General features: G+C 37.5%; 1 protein-coding gene across 1 annotated transcript in view; it reads right to left on the reverse strand.

Annotated features, from left to right (window-relative positions):
* Positions 1–530: 530 nt before the first annotated feature.
* LOC129072703 (disks large homolog 1-like) overlaps positions 531–20,986 on the reverse strand; it is a 257,779-nt gene continuing 237,323 nt past the window's right edge. Inside the window, exons 3-4 of the mRNA XM_054576190.1 lie at positions 3,111–3,256; positions 531–611 (exon numbers count right to left, since the gene is read on the reverse strand). Coding sequence (XP_054432165.1) covers positions 531–611; positions 3,111–3,256 — 227 coding nt within the window. The remainder of the gene's footprint in view (positions 612–3,110; positions 3,257–20,986) is intronic.

Below are 20,986 nucleotides of genomic sequence, written 5' to 3' on the forward strand. Positions count from 1 at the left end.
GCCTTCTACTGGGGGTGGCAGGCACTTCCTTGGCTTTAAAATATCACTGACTTCTTGCAGCCAGAAGCCATCTGATGCTTACATGTATTGAAAACACCCAGTCCATTGGTTATTTGCCCTGAACTTTTCATTGTTATGCTACCAGAATTTGCCTTTACATTGCCAATATACTTCAAGAGATTGAACTGACTCTACTAACAAAAAAAAAAAGAGAGAGAGAGAGAGAGAGAACACCAAGTTAAAACCTGAATCCATAAAATAGAGTCATTATTTCAACCACTAATCTTGACTTTTGCCTCATACAAGTACAGCTGTAAGTAGATACTACCTTTTGCATTTTCCTGCACTCTCAAAGATTTTTAAAAGCTATGGATATCTTAATAAAACTTGTTTTTAAATAAATGCACTAGCATATATATAACCCATTAAAAAGTAATATCCCAGTGGTGTGTCGATTGCCTTAAGTGTTTTTGAAACTTCTGTTTCGAGAACTGATGTTCCAGTCACATAAGAATATCATCGTTATTGTTTCAAAGGATAAAATCCATACTTCCTCTGCCATCTTTGCTCACCTGAGGCACACCAGTTTCTTCTCCGTTTAAGCCTGCACCCTAAGGAGACACAGCGAAGAGACCAGAAAAAGAGAAACAGAATGGGATAGGCAGGGAGCCCAGAGGCCAGAATGAAGCTGGAAACCAGAGGATGCTTCCAGGGACTTCTTTCTCATTCAACATGTATTTCTTGTACCTACTATGTGACAAACATTTTGGTGGGTACCAAGGAATCAGAGATATGGAAGATTTATGATTGCTGCTCTTAAAGAGCTTACATGTCCTTCCCAGCTGCTTTAAATAAACTCAGTTCGTTCAAAAGAAGGGATGGAAGGTGAGAATTAAAAAACTTAACAAGCATTTGCACGACATCATTTGAATCTACGCAGGCTGTTGTCCCTTATATTCTAAGCTTTTCTGATTATGAATTTCATTTTGGCTCCATTTCTGAACTGTTCTTCACATAAACCATTTTAGCAACAACTTAATTTGGACTCAATTTTCAAACTGACCTTGGAAAACCAACCCCTGCAGCACAAGAGCTTCTGTTGTCCTAGCTCAGTACATTGAGACCCAAATAAAAGACACTTTTCTCCTGGGCCCACTATCATCTTCAACAAAGACCAGACAGACCTGACTCTCTGCCTCATACAGCCCATTTAGAAAGAGCAATCAGACTCTTCAGAAGCACATAATTGGAGTTAGTGTGCATTCATGCTCTGGTTTTTTGGATATACCTGGCCAATGTTCAAATCACCATAGGCTGCGGACCTCCTAAACGAGAGATTTTAAGATGCATAAAATAGAGTTTTTGAAAACGCTAAAATCACATGTAGGAAAACCCACATTACATTAACACTGTTTAGCCTATCCTGATTTTGACATTGAAAAATAAATGGCTAGGACCCAGTGTGGATTTTTGTCATCATTCATCCTTATATGCTGGCATCTGTTCAAAAACCAATTAAATTTCCTGGCAAGACATAAGAAGAGCAGCAACACCTATCTCTGGGAGGGATGTGAGGTAAAATTGCACCAACATGCATTGTCAGTGGAAACGTGAAAGGTGAAATCGGTCTGGCAACATTTATTCAAATTAGGTGTACATACCCTTGGAGCCAATAGTGTCACCCTGAGAATCTAGCCTATAGAATAAAAGTATCAGTAAATTAGGATGTACATGTAATTAGCAGATTGCAGCATTAATCGTAATGGCAGAAAATTGGAAACAGTAAATTCTTATCTAGAGAGGAATGAATAAATTATGATATACTCACACTATAATATTACACATCCATCAGAAGAACAAATCAAAGCTATACCGGACAACTTTAAGAAACTTTCATATAATACAAACATTTTTTGAGGAACAAATACTTTTCACAATTCAGTGTGCATATATATGTAAGCATACTCCAGTATGTATGTATGTATGTATATCCCATATACATGTATATAGTTTACATATGAAAACATATTATATGAACTACATGAATGAAGAAAGACTAAACACATTCAGTTGTTGAGATGAGTAACCCTGGAGGTGAGGAGAGTAGAGCTAATGCAGCATGGGCAGAAAGCGAGTGAAAGAGAAGACACGAAAAAATGGAAAAGTTAAAAAAAAAAAAAAGAACGGCATTGAGAATAAAAAGTATATATTTGATCACATGTGTAAAATGAGGTGTATGTGTGGGACTATGCATGGATAAATTGCCTAAAAATACTTTTTAAAAATTCTGAGATGTCCTAAGTTAAATTATAGCAGGCCATATGGGAACAAGAGACCAGGGAAATCAATCAGTTATAGTCATAGACCAAAACCAAGAAAAGACTGCTCATATTTCTGGGTGTATTTCTGGGTGTATGTTGAAACCTTGCATCAACATCCAGATAGCTATCTAGAAAAAGCAGCTCAACACCAGACACCACCGCATTTTGCTTATGCACAACACTCTGCGTTGCTGCCCACAACCAATCCAGAGACATCAAACGTGTTTTCCTTACAGGCTCTTTACTTATCCCACGACTTTCCTCACTTCACATTTTCCCAGCCACCCCCTTATTTATAGCCAATATAAATTCTTTCCAAACAAGCTCTGCCTTTCTTCCCCAAACTCATTGTATAAAATGGATCCATCAATGCTGGGATACTGGACATGGTGGACACGTTTGTCTTCTCCATCCAGCCCTGCTGGCTCAGACTGCACACCTCAGCACCTGGCCATGTTCTGGCCAGCATGTGTCTCAATGAACCCTTTTATTCAGAATAACATTAACAGTAAGCTATAACTACATTTCTAGTATTAGTGTTGCCATTTGTTGCTAATGAGTACTATTCTTTACTTGCATAAGTCATACTATTACTGTATTTTGCTATGTATAATACACACTTTTTTGCCCAAACTTTTGAGGGAAAAATAAGGATGTGCATCTTACATGGCTATAATGGTTACATACCACAGGTATAATAATCCCATGCATAATGTGCACAAAATGTGGGCGTGCGTTACACACGGCAAAATACAGTGTTTTGTTCCTGCAGGAGCCTCAGTAATATACCTCTGTAGACTTTTGAAGGTTATCGTGGCATGAAGCAAGAAGGGATGTCTTCTCCCATTTCTGCACAACTTGATTGGCTTCTTCTATCTTCTGCTCACAACTTTTTTGAGAATTCAGCAATGTCACCTCATAAAATTCTTGAATATCTGTGAAGAAAATGTAAGGGAAGAATCGAAATGTCATGTACCACCTCATAAATAGCTTGTGCATGCATGTGTACATGGAAAATACTGCTGATTAAAACAAGTGTGTAAATATATATCCCAAAGGAAAATAATAAAAATAGAAGAAATCCTGAGAATTGCACTTTTGTCTGCATGAGAATTCTTACAGCGCTTTGTTCATAACTGCACAAACTGGGAGCAACCAAGATGGCTTTCAATTGTTGAGTGGATAAACAAAATTGTAAATCCATATGATGTACTACTATTCAGCAATGAAAAGGAATGAGCTATCAAGTCATGCAAAATGTGAATGAGCCTTGAATGCATATTGCTAAGTTAAAAGGCTACATTTTTCATTGTACAACTCCACTTTTATAATATTTTGGGAAAAAACAAAACTAAAGACAGTACAATAATCAGTGATTGCTAGATTCTGGGTGAGGGGAGGTAGATTGACTAGGTAAAGCACAAGGTGCTAAAAATAATCTGTGATTATACTTAATGGTGAACACCTAATGTGACTCATTTGTCAAAACCCATAGAACTTTATAGCACAAAACTTGATGTAGGAGATTTTTAAAAAATTATTTAGGAGGTCAGGGAATTCCAAGATGAAATGAAGAAAGTGACAAAAGAATCTAATCATATCACAAATGTAGAATGCTTGTGTAGTTTCCTTTCTTTGTTTTTACAGTTTCTGCCCATTTATAGGACATCACTTTTTTCTCCTACTGTCTTCAGTGGCGTTATTTTGTACATTTGAAATGCAATAGGAGAAACAGTGTGGGATACACTGGAACTCTGTACTATCTTCACAATCTTTCTATAAGTATTAAAACTACTCTAAAATAAATAGGTTATTTTTAATTGTCTTTTAAAAGACATTGCACAATCACTGTTACAAGCCTGCCCAAATAACCCCCAAAATGAATGCTTTCATAAATCCATCTTCAGGTTTATGATGTAAATGGATTAAAAATATATGAAACGTGATTTTGAGGACATCTGCTTCTGACACTATGGCTAAGTGCCCTGAAGATTAACGAGGCACTGGATTGGACAGGATGCATGCTTTGAAGCCTTACTGATGCTGCAGCAGATGGCTTAGGCCTTGGAGACAAATCTTACACACACACACACACACACACGCACGCACGCACGCACGCACGCACGCACCCTGAGCTGAGGTCAGAGTAGCTAGGAAATTGAAGTAACAGTAGTAAACAGACAAAAAGGATGGAATTGTTCTGAGGGCAGGTACCAACTGCAGAATTGCTATCAGCATATTGGACCTTATACCAGTAAGTAGAAGTAAAGGAGCAAACACTTGAACTTTCTCATTGAGTTGAGATCTTCAAGGGATTCTAATGTAATTCTATGTCAGTGGCTCCCCACTGGCTACAGGCAGCAGCAAAAGAAAATGTTTTCTAAAGGAAATCTTAAGGCTTGAAGGACGCTCATAAATTAGGATCGAGAAATGAGCTCACAATCAAAGATCACAAACCAAAAAAATAAGGCATCAAAAATGGATGAATTTCAGCAGGAACAACTTTAGGTTAGATGACCAGTTACTGCTGATTTTGGAATCTTCTGACATAGGATATAGAAGAACTATGTAAAATGTTAATGAAACGATGGTCACAATCACAAAGATAAGCAAATAAGAATCTAGTAAGAATAAACAGACAGAATGGGGGGAACAAATGTAACTTCTAAAAATTAAGAAATGTAATTCTTGAAAACAGTCAAATTTCAAGATTTCTTTGCATCAGTTTCAAGCATGTAAATACTGTTTCATAAGCAACATTTGCCAAGTTGCCAAATTTTGAAATATTAGGTATATAAGTTATCTAGAAATAGAAGCATATTTATTATACTTATTTTAAGGATTCATACCAAGTTATACTTTGAAACATAATGAATTGCAGTGACTTGATCACATTTAGAAAAATGCTCTTGGACAGTATTTTACTATTAAATCTGAAAATGTTCATTAACTTATAACCCCCAAATTTGATGAAGTGCTCAGTCCATTTAACTCTGTCTACTTATTCTCCCTGCCTAAGCAACTTCTAGAGAGGAAGGAGGTAATCTTAGTTAGGTCAAAGATTACTCCAATTTGAAGATAATTCTTCAACCAATATTCAAGTTTACTTCTGGCTAGTCAGCGTTATTTTTTAATGCCTGAAATATACCTGTTCATCACTTCCAAAGCATCTCCTTTTGATACCCTCTCATATCCCCGCCACCACAAAAATCACGACTTTCTGTTCATTTCCACTGCCAGAGTGCGGGCCCTCTCCTCCTTGTGCACACTCTTCCCTATGCCCAGATGCCGTTTGGACACGCAGAAAACCTACTTTTCCTTCAATGCCCAGTCTCGGTCTTTGTAGAAAGAATATTTGGAGTCACAGATCTAAATATGAAATGTCATCAGCATAGAATTATTCTTACTGAAACTGAGTTCACTTGGGTAGGACAGTGTGAGAGTAAGAACACCCACGCAGCTACCATTAAAAAGAAAAAATGCTTGTGTGGGGAGTTATGAGGGGAGATGGGCAATGCTGTTTCTTTCCTCCCATTCCCACAAAGTATCACTTGGATCTATTTAAGAGCTACTTCTATTCTACTTTATATTAGAACTTGTCGTTCACCTACCTATCCTCAATTCTGCATTTCAATTCAATAAGTAATTTTGAAGTGCCAGGCAAGGCCCTTAAGAATGAAGAAATTTTCCTAGCTGTCCATGTATTCTCTACTATCTAGCATCATTTTTTACATTTAGTAAGCACAATGAATGCTTGCTAACTTTAGTTTATATGCATTCTCTATTGAATGCTCCAATAGAAGAAAAATCATTGAGTAAAGTCAAATCTCTTCACACTCAGGATGGCCAAAAGCCTGCATGTTATTTGGATTATGTTTTTACGTCTACCTGTTTTGGGCACACTGCTAGCACTTTTTATTTTGCACCCTCCTCCCTCAAATGAAAAAGTTTTGCTACCTCTGATTATATATTCAAAATAAACTCCTTAAATTCTTAACACATATCCCTTTTGACCCCACAATTGTTTCTTGAAACCCTTTATAAGTTATTGTCAAATTTACAGATGAGTGCTTCTCAAACTCTAATGTACATGTGAATCTGAATCACCTGGGGATTTGTTAAAATGCAGATTATAATTCTAGTCAGGGGTGGGACCTGAGTCTCTGTAGTTCTGTGAAGCTCCCAGGTGATGTCAATGGCTTCTCATCCACCAGCAGCGCTGGACCTAAGGAATAACGCCTGTGATGATAGAGCCTAAGCCTTTATACTCCCATTTCAAACATTGTCTGCTGAGTTATTATAATCCTCTGCATCTTCAGAGTAAGGGGTGGAGTGAAAAATCCCAGTAAGAGAAGCCAATTGACAAGAGAACTCTTTCCTATGACTGAAAAATAACAATAACTATAACGTTATTGGCTAAACTGATTCAGATTCATTTAGCTAGAAACTCAATTAAAAGAAGCTATATTTCAGCACTTGTCTTAGGACACATTAAAATAGAAAAGAAAATACCCTCTCTCTTTTGTTTTAATCTACAGTGTAAAGATGAGAACTGGCCTTCATAATTATGATTCTGACACATCTAGGTCTTCAAAAGTCAAACAGCATGATAAAGGAAACCCATAATAAATAGGATTGTCTCTTTAAGCACAACCATAAAAACTCATATACTCAAAATAATTCATCTTCTTCCAAGCAGAGACAACCTGACATGACATAATTATTTCAATGATGGTGCTACTTCTTCAAAAGACGCTTCAAGTTCCTCTTAGAGATATGCTTTTCAGAATCTGAGAAATTTTTTTATATCCCTTAAGTGGTGAATCTGCTTTCATTTGATAAAAGATTTGTTGTTTTTTTTAATGGCCAAAATTCATCTAACGGTGAATATGGTGAGTTATGGAGAAATGGATATCCTTTCACCTGACTTGAATTAAATTAAAAAATATATATGACTCAAGTCATGAAATGTTTTTCTTGTATGACTCACAAATTGATCTTCAATTATCTACTTAACAACACTAAAACAAAAAAAAATAACAAGAATGTTTAACATTTTTATATACATTTTTATCCATTAAATCACAGGCTGGGATGGAAGTAACTGTGGAAAGGCTCTCCTGGCTGCCTCCCATGCTGGCCTCCCTGTTGCTGGGGGTAATATGATAGGGAGTCACCTCCACCCACTGCAAACTGGAAACCTCTTTGGAGCTTGTTATTGTTGGTTTGTGTGTGACACATAGCCTATCACTCACCAAAACTATTCAGCCCCAAGAATTCACTGAAATCAACTGAGAATTTTTGTCTTACAGCCTCCATAAAGAGATGATAATCTTTGTCAGTGAGTCCTCTTGTAAAACGCGCCTTACATTTCTTCTAGCATCTCTTGTTGTCTGTAAAGTTTCCCATATTACATATCTGATTATGAATTCGCCTGAACAGTATGACACCCTTTTCTTGAAACATTTAAAGCTGTTACACAGTGCAGTTTTTGTGTTCCATTAGCTTTTCCTAAACACCTGTTTCTGTTTAGGGAGCCAGATAAGTGCTCATATCTAATTTCCTTACACTGCATCCAAACCCCATTCTTTACCTTCTGCAAAGCAAATGAAAAAAAAAATCGCTGCCTGGGTCCATTTGAGTCCAAGACTACTAAACACTGATGCACAGAAACAGAATCCCCAATAAAAGCTTTATCAGTGTAGCACGTATGCTAATCTTAGACTTCCAGCCAGACCAGTTTCTTAAAGGACACTACATGGAACTAGAAGAATGAAGTTGAATATGAAGCATGGGTTATAGTTAAATGTGGATGAAAAGAAAATATAAATTAAATTTCACACCCAAGAATAGAAAGTGAAAGCAAGGTTAGTAATAGGTTCCAATCAAGTATTAAATTAGAGAACAAAGGAGGCTAAACCAAATCAGAGACGAGTGAACCCAGGGTTCAAGTATTAATACATGATCAGATCTAACAGATGTTGAAAAGGAAAGACCAGAGAATGAGGAAATGCTTATTCACAAAAGGTTCAAGCAATTTCCACAATGTATGATATAATTAGGCTTCTTCTATGCTTGGATAAAGCACAAAGATGAAGAAGGGAGGGAGGGAAAAAAAAGGGAGGGGGAGAGAGAATGGAGGAAAGAAAAGGAGGAAGAAGAGGATGCAAGGAGGAAAGGAGGGAGAAAGAAAATAAGGGATAAGTGAGGAAATCTTGGTTTCAAACCCTTTCCTCTAGTAAAAGGAACCAGAGCTTCTTGGAGGAAGGCTCATTCCAGGGCTAGAACACAAAAATTATAAGATGAACCTAGGCCATTCTTTTGTACCAGCCGCTAAGAAGCACTGAAAAATCACAGCACCACATCAAAAGGACATGAAAGCTAGATTGGACAAAATCTAGATCAATCTGAGCATTAAAATAAATTAATAATAGTAATAGGATATTAGCTAGTGAAGAAAGTAAGATTCCAGGAGTCCGTCCTGACATAAATAAATGAATGACTAAATGGAGGAAAAGAGAAAGCTCTTCCTTACAGTGGAACTCCAGCTACTGTATTTTGCTGTATATAATGTGCAGCCATGTTTTGGCCCAAACTTTAGGAAAAAAAATCTTTTGTTTCAATTTTTTATTTCAATTATTTATTTATTTATATTTGATACTTATTTTTTGTATTATAAAGGAATTTTAACATTTACTTTTGAAGACATTATGGTACAAGAAATTTTATGTTAACAAATAATTACAAAATGCAAGAACAAATACAAGGTACAAGACATTTTATGTATCAGTAACAAATTTACGTATCATAGAAGGTCAAGAACTTTTTACTGACAATATCAGAAATATCATTTTCTTCAATTTCTACATTCCCAGTGTCTTCTGAAGAGTCACTTTCCTCATCCCAGTAAATTCCATCATCCTCAGTTTCATCGATAGCATTGCTGATGCCACTTTTTTTAAATGATTTCACAACCACTTCCTTCTTGACACCATTCCACGATCTCAGGATCCAGACATGAACCTGGGTGATGGCTACTTTCTTGATTCAGCCTGTTGGTGCTAAATCATTACCAGCTGGCAGCATCACCTAAATCCACTCTTTCTTCATTGGGCCTTAAAGGGCTTGTTTGCTGACACATCAAGAGGTTGCAGTTGGCTGGGTGGCCCACAAGGTATCACAGCAGGTTGGGTTTTCAAGTCCGCTGAGGTTGCTTTTGAACTTTGTGTAACATGGACTTTGAAGTGATCGAAAACAAGCAAAGTTGGTTTTTTAAGTAATCCTCCAGGCGGTCGTGACTAGACTTTGTTAAACCAGATTTTCACACCTTCATTCATCCATCCTTTTTCAGGCACATGGAGAATAATTACACTTAGAATCTTTCTTTAGGAAATGTTTTTCTTGTAAAGATGTTCATGGGTGATAGCTTTGTCCCATCTGCACAACAGGCTACAACAACAGTGAAATGTGTTTTCTTATAACCATGAGTCTTAACAGCCACAGTCTTTGCTCCTTTGACATCCACAGTCCTGTTGGATGGCCCATCAAATGTGAGTGGTACCTTATCCATATTGGCGATTTGGGACAGCTCAAAGCTGTAAATCTTTCAAAGATTGATAATGTAAGAATGAAATTCCAAAACTTGATTCTCACACGCTGCTGGAAGTTTGTGGGCAAGTTTCATTAGTATCCTCATGCTCAAACCATCTCTCTTCACAAAGTTAAAGCACCGGTTAGGTATCCATGAGAAATCATCAATGTTTTTTTTCTCTCATGCAGTCCTTTTACCTTCTTCTTGTATCATCTTGATCGAAACAGAGACCCAAGTTGGACACTGCTCCAGAACCCAGGTCTTCACCTCCTGCTCTACCTCTGGCCTTTGGAGGTTTCCTCCACATTGCCTTCTTCTGTCAGCGCATCTGAAGGAGCGTTTCGTCCTGTTGCCTCCACAACCCGATGACACTTTCTGTGGGAGGCGGTCCAAAGTGCCTCTCAGCAGCTCTGTTGCCAGGCTTCGAAGCATATTTAATCATTTTAGCTTAAAGCTTGCAGTGTACAAAAACAATTTTGACATTTTCCATGGGATTTTCCAATTATTTCTCCCACCTAAAGTGAATGAAGAGAAATGTCGTGCTGGTCACCCTATGCCACTGAAGTCAGCATCATCTATCTTACCAAGTGGATAACAATCAGCCATCACCTGTCTTACTCTGTGATAACAATACCTCGCTCTTCCTTTCATCTCATTGAATTGTTGGCTGAAACTGCTTTCATTGCAAGTTCATCATAAGTTCAACAAAACTGATTATCATATTCTAGGGTATTATTTTGCATATGGATATCATTATTGCTTTCTAGAGTTACACTTTTAATAACTACAAATCAAAGAATTAAAGACATTTATATAGATAAGGAATTAATACTACCCATGTATAATGTGCATCCTTATTTTTCTCTCAAAAATTTGGGCAAAAGGTGATCATACATGGCAAATTATGGTAATAAATATAGAAGAAATGATTGTTGGGAACCGTCCTCCCTGGTTTCAGGAATTACAGCCTCGCTGACAGATGAGAGGGCCCCAAGGCTGGAGCTGAGGAAGGAGGCCTTTGGAGAACAGGCCACTGATGAGACAAAACCTGTCCACCTGGCAGGGGTGCCCCTGCCTCCCTCACATCACTCTGCTTGGCCCCGAAGGATGGCTGGTTAGTCAATGATGGGTAAGACCGCTCAATGGCAGGGGCAACCTAAGACAGGCACAGTTGCATGGGGGCCATCAGGGAAGGTCTTGGGGGACAAGGAGAGGGGGCAAAAGACCCTCACCCCTTGGCTTTGTCATGGCCGGAGTCCTCATTCTATCTGAAAGAAGTCTCCTTATCTCTTGGCTGCGCTTCCCAGCCCCCTGACTGGTCAGCAAAACAATCTAAAGGCAGATACAGCCCTAAACTGGATCAGGCGGTTCCTGGGGACAATTAGGCCTGGAAAAGGAATGCATTAAACCCTGTGAAACTTACTTTGCTAAGAATGTCCTCGAGTTACTGAGTATTGACATTGGGGACCACTTTGTGAGACACTGGGAACTATAGGCCCGCAAAAGAACACGTTGTATCCACTGAAGTTTGCTCTGCTTCCCACAGCCCTGATAAGGGAAAACCAGGTGTTTTACTTCACAGCAAGGAGATAATATCTGAGCCCTGAAAACTGTGCCTTAATGAGCATCTGGTGCCAACTTGTCCGATGGACCTTGATTTAAGACAAACCTCTGTATTTCTTTAATTTATTATCTAGAGCATTTTGAAGTAGATTGCTGGGTTTTGTATGTATGCTGTATATCCCTGCGCATATCGTTCTCAATAAAAACCACTTCTAGGGAAGGGCTCTGGGCATTCTCCACTAGAAAGAATTGCCACCCCTTCTCCTAACAGGCAAATTGTGTCTGGTACAGTTTATTTCCCCATCTGTGGCAACCCGGAGCAGCTCTGCAGGACAGAGTCTCCCCATCAAGTGATGGAATTAGAAAATCACCAACGAACACTGCTGCACCTAGTAGGTAAAAATTTGACACGCAACATGTTACATAGTTCATGGTATCTCCTCGCAAATTAAAACAAACTTTCAATAGCAGGCTCCTGTTATCTATGATGCACCAAAATGAACACAGAATCATTTCTGTGATAGTCCCTTCAAAAATGCATAAACTAAGTCTAGTAAGAGGACACATTAGACACTACCAAATTGTAGGTCAGTCTACAAAATACTTGGCCTGCAATCTTCAAAAATGTCAACATCAAGAAACAGGCTGGTGGTGTATTGCAGATTAAAGGGAACTAAATCAGCATGACATGCCCCGACTTAGTAGCTCAGTGAGTTGGGCATTGTCCCACAAAGCATAAGGTTACTGGTTTGATTCCCTGTCAGGGCACATGCCTACATTGGGAACCAGGTCCTGATAGGGGGCGTGTGAGAGGCAACCTATAGATGTTTCTCTCACAAATCCATGTTTCTCTCCCTCTTTATTCCCTTCCTTTTCCCCCTCTCTAAAAACAAATAAATTAAATCTTTTTTTTTTAAAGAGGTATGACAATTAAATGTAATGTGTGATCCTGGATCGATCTTAGACTGGGCAAATATGTCTATAAAAGATAATTTAGAGACAACTGCTGAAACTGACCATGGACTGTGCATTAGATAATGGTATTGTATTAATGTTAAATTTCCTGATTTTGATAACTGTACTAAATGTAAAGAAAATATTCTTGTTTCTAGAAAATGCACATTGTATTTAGTGATAAAGAGGCTTGATGTCCCCAACTCACTCGCAAATGGTTTGTTAATAAGTCTATACATATATGTATGTATGTATGTACATGTATACAGAGAGAAACACACACATATAAATAGAAAAATGATAAATCAAATAGGGCAAGATATGAATAATTTGTTAAGTCTGGGTCAACTAAATATATTGGAGCTCCTTGTCCTAATCAAGCAACTTTTCCATAGGTTAAAATATATACCAAATATAAGGTTTTTAAAAATGGTAATGTGACTAGGAGACATTAGGGCTAAGTAGAAAATTAAGATATATTCAGTAACATTGGTAAGAAATACCCAGAGGAAAAAGATTCAAAGAGGAACACGGTAAAGTGCAAGAATGTGATGGAAGAGGTCGATCAACAGAGTGTAAGTGAAGTCATATCACGGCCTAGAGGTTAAAGTACAAGCGCTTAAGTCAGACACGCAGACCCGGGCCCTGTGCTTACTAAATGGGTGACTTCTGGCAAGTTATTAAACTTCTCAAAGCCTCAATGTCTTCACCTAAAAATTTTATACATATAAGTACTTCAAACAATTGAACAGTTACAAAGAACATCATAAATGCTACTCCTACTTTTTTAATTGTTCAAATACATTTGTCTCCATTTTCCCACCATCACTTTCCCCTGCCCCACCCACTGCCACCTCCTATATTTTTGATTAATGCATCATCTTTGAACAATGTCATGTACATAAGAGGGCTCATTAAATGTTGGAAACTTGAACACAAAACATGCTTAACTAGGAGTCATTTCTTCTAGCACAGTAAAGAGCACAGGCATTTGAAGCAATGAGTATTACATTGGCCAAAAAGTCTGAATGGTTTTTCCATACAGACTTTCATTTTCCATACATTTTTCATTTTTAAGAATAGCTTTACTGATTTGGATATTTTTAGCATGTTGGCTCCCTCACAGGTGGTATGATGTTGATTGCTCTCAGTTAATGTCTCAATTTGATTGCTATCAACTTCAACTGGTCTACCCAACTGTGGAGCATCGTCCACCGAGAAATCTCCAACACAAAACTTCACAAACCACTTTTGACACGTTCCCTCAGTCACAGCACCTTCTCCATACACTGCGCAAAAATTTTTCTTTGGCATTTCAGTTGCGTTTTTACCTTTCTTGAAATAATAAAGCATAATATACCAAAAAATGTCACATATTTTCTTCCATCTTCAGTATTAAAATGGCTACACAAAGATTCACCAATTTTAGTAAGTTATTTTTAAATGCACACTGATATGACAGTGGTCACAATACAATCTAACAACTTCAAATGATGTTAAAGACAACGAAGCGTTACTAGAGCCATCTTCCAGAAAAAAAACAAATGAACTTTTTGACCAAGCCAATAGAATTAATACTTGAGAAAAGAGGCCGGAAACTGTTATATACAAGTTTTAAAAAGTAGCTAACTGAAAAAGAAATTATAATAGAACTACATTAAGATGTGCCTAAGGCAACACAGTATTTTCCTTCATAAAAAGGTTTTTACAAACACGACCCCAAAACAAATTTTAATTCAAAATATTTCTCATGAGCAAGTATGATACTTCAAGTTGTTCAAAAAGCAGTCACTGAATAAAGATATTATTAATGCAAGTCAGCTAGTTTTTATCAGCACTTATACTCCCAAACCACCACCAGGTGTCTTATTCTATATCTAGGAGATAATTAACCTTCACTTTCACATCACTCATCCAAGATACAGGAATCTTTAAAAAATCATTTTTATCTTACAAAGATTTGTCATGTAAACTCCACAAAGCTTGGAAAGGTGACTATAGGTAATCTTGTATGATCCTAGATCTAAATTCCATATTTCCGCATGCGTCCTTACCCACTAAAAATATATATATAATCTTCTAGTCTGTGATTAGGTATTGATATTGCTCATTGAGGGAGGAAAAGGAGGAAAGAAATTAGCATTTTTCATTTATCCACCATATATAAGACTGAGACTTGCTCAACATCACCAGGCTGTGCAGCGGTAGGGCTAGGAGTGGGACCTGCATCTGGCACAAGAGCCTACACTTTTTTATTTTTTTTTTGCTACAACAAGCTGTAGTAATACGCCTAATGGAACATTAGGTATCAATGATAAAATAAACATATCTCATTGTCAATGCATGACGAATATTGTTTAGGAAATTTTCCAGATCACCAGGTAAAAGAGAAATCAAGAAACCTAAGAAAGTCTTTCGAAAACTTTCCGAGGCCTGTTACCAAGAATAATTTACTCTTAACTGCACAGGGCTTAGCAGAAGCTATTTCATCTCTTTCTTCGTCAGCAAAATTTAAACTGAATGAGAGTTGGGGGTCCAGGGACCATGTCTTCACAGCTGATGAATTCCAGTGAGAGGCAAGTTTGCTTCTGGATGGAGGGAGCTACAAAGTGTTGGAACAGTTATGCTTGGAGACAATTAAATGTAAATAGAGGTTACTACAAATGACTTTATTGGCATCAACAGCTTCTCTGGTTTGCTTTACTCATGTCATGAGCGCAGAGTATTCAATAAATATAAGATAGCCAATAATATTATAATTTTTCTTATAGAATTAGAAGATAATTATCTTTAGCAGAAAATAAGATAAGTAAAAAAGATGATATATAGGTATGAAATAAAAAACCAGACTGAAGTGGAAATAAGAAGAAAATAAGATAGGAGAACAGGATGGCAAGATAAGTAAGAAATAAGAAACCAGGCTGTAAGGGAAACTTTACTCTCAGGCACATAAATAAGATTTATTTACTATTCTGTTTAATGGTGATTTTATGTAATTTTATAATCAATCCAATTAACCAATTCAGGTGAGGCCAGAACAGCATTCAATCTACAGGGAGCAGTTATCCACAGGGACATGTGTTAAGTAAGAAAATAAAACTTTGTCTCCGAAATGCAAAAATACGGTGACCCGCTTAACTCCTCAGATCTGGTATTGAGAGATTCTTATTACAACTTGCCAAAATAGCGTTCTGTTTGTTGTCACTTTGTTTTTTTTTTTCTTCTTATTTTGGACATACAGCTCTGAATCATAACACCAGACTATATAGACCTTTATTCATAAATGCCAAAAGCTTAGGGGTTTTTTTAATGTGTAACATGAGGTGAAGGGTATGTCTGTGGCAGATTAAACATCTAATGTCAACTAGCACTTTAGAAAAGTGTCACATTCCACTGCTCCAGAAGGACTGATTTAAATGGTAGTCTGTAATCACTTCATTTGGCATTGGTCCAAGAAGTGACGGCTGAGGGCTAATTTCAAAAAGAACACTGCTCTTCAGCATCGGTGCACCAATTTATCTGAAAGATCAATTTTAGATTTTAAAAATTATTGAAAATATACTCCCATAAAATTTATGATAACATTTCATTATAATTATGGTATAATTTCCATTATATATAATTACATGATTCTACATAAATGACTTAATTATAATTTATTATAGTGTATAAATTAGATTAATTATTATGTAAAATTAATTACCATATACATATCATTAAAGCACAGGTATAATCATAACCATTATATTATATTAAGCTTTCGATCCACTGTGCTAAGTAATCTTAAAATATACTACTTAAATAAAATTGTAGAAGAATATAGTCTGGAGCCATTGTACATGTCACCTGCCTTGCTTCCCAACTTCCCCAAATTCTGAAGGGTTTGCATGAGAGAAAATTATATGCCCAAATACCAAAGTACACATTAGAAAATATGCTACCCTATGTATTTAAACTGTTATTAGCTTACTTTTATATATAAGCTAAATAAAGTATACTGTCTTTTGTTCTGAAATGACAAGTGGAAACTAGTATATAGATGGCTGGTTTTTATGGTATAAGAACTACACAATCCAATGCAATCCACAAGCATGACCGGAAGGTTTGTTGTTCTTTCTTAGACTATTAAATGTACAGTAGCCTTGAAACAGCTGGAAAGCCACCCCAGGCCCCATAATCAAAGCAGAAGGCCATCCTGCCAATTGCCAGACAAGGAAAGCATCATGCTAACAGTTCCATTTAGAATCTTTGGAAAACAGGAGCACTTGCTTCTGCTTTATTGAAAAATACATCAGTGAGCTCCTCCTCCTATTTTCCTATTCCTCTTGTCATTCCCATCTTCCGTTTCCCTTCGTTTTCCTACCCTTTTCACTCCCCTTCCTTTCCCTTCCCTTCCCTTTCCTTCCCTACCCTTCCCTTCCCTTCTCTTCCCTTCCCTTCCCGTCTGGACAATTCGGTCCCAAAGCCATTAGGCAAGGTCTGTCCTGGTGGTGGGGAAAGAAGCTAGGGCAGCCTGGAGCAGGACACCAGAGCTCAAGCGCGGCAAGCAGGCACCACGTCGGATGTGGCCCAGAGCAGGTATAGAGACTGACAGAGTGAGGAAGGAATTCCCACAGAGAACTAGCCTGATGGGAGCTGTTGAAAACAAAACAGGTAGAAGAGAACCAGACACGTTAGGTATTGTTCAAGCATGAGCCTAGAGCCCGGCCCCTACCAGGAGGGCGCCTGTGCTGTGGGAAGGGCCTGGTTGGGTGAGGAGGTCATCTATGCAGGGGGATGGCCTAGTGAGGGTTGTAGGGGCCTGAGTTTGGGGAGTAGAGTATCTGTAATGGGGCAGCAGTGACAATGGACGATTGGTTACGCACAGGGAGACTGATCAAATAAGTAAATAAAATAAGGATAATGACAATCTATTAGAAAAGGGAGTCAAAATATAGAAATGGAGAAAACTAGAGTGAACTATATGGTATTAGACTGGATGGATCTGGAGGTATCAGTGTGAACTCATGGTTTTCATCAGACACAGATATTAATATAGATGTAAATGTGTATGCATGTAAATACACCCAAAAGAGAAAAGAGTAACTTCACTGGGAAGAAGCCTAGAACCTAAAACCAATTCAATCAAGTAAATCATCAGTGAATAGAACTAATACAGTATGTGCCATCTGATAAGACACAATGCAAAGAACACAGCCTTACTTTTATAATATTCCTGTCATCAGAAGCGTCAAAGGCACAAAAAACAAGTGAAGGCTGAGGAGCTGTCTCAGAATTAAGGAAACTAAAACGATATAACCCTGAAAGGCAATGTGTGAGTCTAAACTGAATTCTTTGCTACGAAGCACATTTTACTGGGAAATTTATTAATTTCCTGGTTTTGATAACTACGATGCAGTTACATAGGAGAATGTCCTTGTTCCCGAAAAAATATGCACTAATGTGTTAGGAGGAGATGGAGCAACAGGCCGACCACTTGCTCTCAAATGTTTCAAGAGATAAAAATTTTTGTACTATACTCTCAAGTGTGAGAGTGTTTCAAAATGTCTTTAAATACCCTAAAAATAAAAATGAAAAGTCATTTCTAAAATATGAAAAAGAAAGAAAATTATGTCTAGGAAATAGGAGATATAAATTCTTCCTGGTTGTCTAGATGAGACTTCCTACCTAATTTTTCAACTTCAATAGTCTATTTTCATGTGAGTGAAAAATGCCATTTATCAACCCTTTACCAAAGCATTGTATGTATAGTATTTCATTTACTATTTGAACAATTCTATGAGATAGGCACTACTACTTACGCATTTTATTGTGGAGAAAACTCAGGAAGAGAGAGGTTAAGAAGTTTATCCAGTTTGCTTAATTCCTAACTGTTGGACTGAGGATAAAAGCCACAGATGTATGACTCCAAAGACTGTGGCCTTAACTATTAGAAAACTACCATTTTATGTCTAGAGTAATTGTCATATTTTCTTTGTTTTGCTCTAGCTTTACAGGGATTTTTTTTTATCTGAACTATTTAATAGACCATGTCTCAGTAGTTCCACCTCAAAAGTTCTTTCTCCCTGAAGCTTCTTTCACCAAAAGCCACTTCTCCCTTCCTCCCCTTTCTTGCTTTTGCACTTACCTTGTGATTCTTATAGCCCCATGTCACTGGTATGTATGCTTTATCTTCCCACATATAAGCTTTTAGCAAGGTTAAGGGTCAAGTCATACTCCACTTTTTATCCCTGATAAGAGGTAATTGTCTAATTTTATCATGTACTGGTATCACCTAAACAGCCAATTTGAAAAACAGATTACTGGGCCACACCACCAGAGCTTCTATTTCAGTAGGTCTGCGATCGGGCCCAAATTTTACTTTTCTGATAAATTTTCATGTGGTGCCAATGTCACTGGTTTAGGAACCATACATCCAGGACTGTTGCAGCATAGAGCTTATGAGTATCTTGCCAAAGTAGCAACATAGTACTTTAGGATTTATAAAACTGTAATATATAAATTATCTCCTTTGAATAGAACACACCCAAACAAAGACATGATATATCTATGTTATAAAACAATTTGTTGGTCTATCTTTCCCAGCTTTTATTCATTAACTCATTTATTCCACAAAAATTTATTAAGCATGTTTTATGCCTAGTACTGGAGATATAGCAGTGAACTGAACAGACCTGTCTCTGCCCTGATAAAATCTAACAGTCTAGGAAAACAAAACACTAAACAAATGAAGCAAACACATTTAGCTCCTTGACCTTCACCTCTATTTTTTCCTGTAGGTTTTTCACTCTGAAGTATCGGAAGAATCTAAACTAACCTTCAAAGTCATGTAGACCTGAAAATATAGCACTGTCCCACAAGCTCCTCAGGGAACAATAGATGGGATTTCTGAAGGAGAAGCTAAATAGGCAGAATAAAAGGAGAAAGAAGCAGAAAGACCATAAAAAACAGACCTCTCATGTCCATCAGAAGTGAACTCTCAAAAAAAAAAGAAATGAACTGTCTATAAACAGACAGATGGGAAAAGAAGATAAAGATTTTGCAGCATCCTTAGGGCTCCATGTACATTCATACTGTCCAGAAGTAAAATTTTCTTTCTGCACATATTAATGACATATGTAATAGTTTAAGCGAGTTATTATTAAAGTGTCATAAATGTCAGGCTAGTAGAAGTATAGGAAAATATATGATAAAAGCCTTATTCTGGTAGTTTGTTTCCCAGAGGAGGGAGAAGTTTCACCTGAGACCTGAGGAAGAGGAGGCATTTTTAGGCATGAGAGTTTGGGGGCAGGGGAGTGGAAGGAATAGAGAAAGTGCAAAAACCTGAGGAAAGAGAAAGCAGGGCAAAAACATTAAAGAAATTCAATAGAGTAATATGAGATGAAGCTGGGGAGGTAGGCTGTTGTATTCCATACTGGAATTTCAGAATCTTGGGAGCAGAGGTCATGTCAGTAAATTTTGTATCATCATTGCCAGGAAGATCGTATATGCTCAGTAAGAGTGGAATTAAAGAATCAATAAATGACCGGATGTATGCATGCATTAATAAGTGAATAAGCAAAGAGTATATATGGTGCAAAAGAAAGAGGCATCAATTTGCATGGCATGATCTAGAAACAAAATGTTGAATGGGCCAATTGATCTAAAAAATAGAAGCCTGTGAGTCTATATCATGCAGTGCTAGGGTTGGGAGAGGGCTAAGAATCATCTTAACTCCTAGTGTACAGAGGAAGAAACTGGGGCTGGTGAACTCAGGTAACTTCTCCAACAAGACAACTGGTAGTGACTACACCAGGACCTGAATCTCCCTATTCCAAAAAAAGCTTTCCACGACAGTCATGGGTCGTTCTGTATCTGGAAGTATAAGAATAAGCCTGTGACAGTCATTGCGCAGGCAGATGTCAAGCACATCAAAATCTTATCCCTAAGGATGCATGACAGCTAGCAGCTGCCCCAATTTTTCCAGTTGGAACTTTACAACTTAACATTGGAGACCCAAGAGAAATACGCACCCTGCTCTGTCATCAGATTGATTCATTTAAAGTTTTTTTTTTAAATTACTGTTACCATTTCCTTGTCGACCTTTAGCCTAAAAGAATTAATACAAATGGTACAAAATGATCTTGAGAGCACTTGAGGTCAGACTGTCTTGGGAAGAAATCTCTCCAAGCAGTTGCATAACTACCTATAATTCACAGCAGGTTAGAGTCAATAGAATTCTGAAAGGCTGACTCCACATTCTGTTTCCCTTTAGGCAACTACTGTTTGTCAGAAACTTGGACAGGCTCTAATCCTATATCACAAATATAGGATGTGCCCTGAGTGACCTTTGTTTAGTCTGTTGTTTTATCTCCAAGCTTCTTTTCCTCTATGCAGATTCACTATCAACACTATTACCTAGAAAAACAATATATATTTGACTCATGTAAGCACCATATTTGTTATTAATCAAAGTATTACAATTTGGCTATTTTTTTCTACATTCCCTATAGTGGTCAAGCAACATGGTAGGTTTGAGTTACACCCTCCTGTTTTAAGAACCATCAGAATGCCTGCT

Source organism: Pteronotus mesoamericanus, unplaced genomic scaffold, assembly GCF_021234165.1.
Source record: "Pteronotus mesoamericanus isolate MK-2021 breed Mesoamerican mustached bat unplaced genomic scaffold, CSHL_Meso_final contig_33, whole genome shotgun sequence".
Lineage (NCBI taxonomy): Eukaryota > Metazoa > Chordata > Mammalia > Chiroptera > Mormoopidae > Pteronotus > Pteronotus mesoamericanus.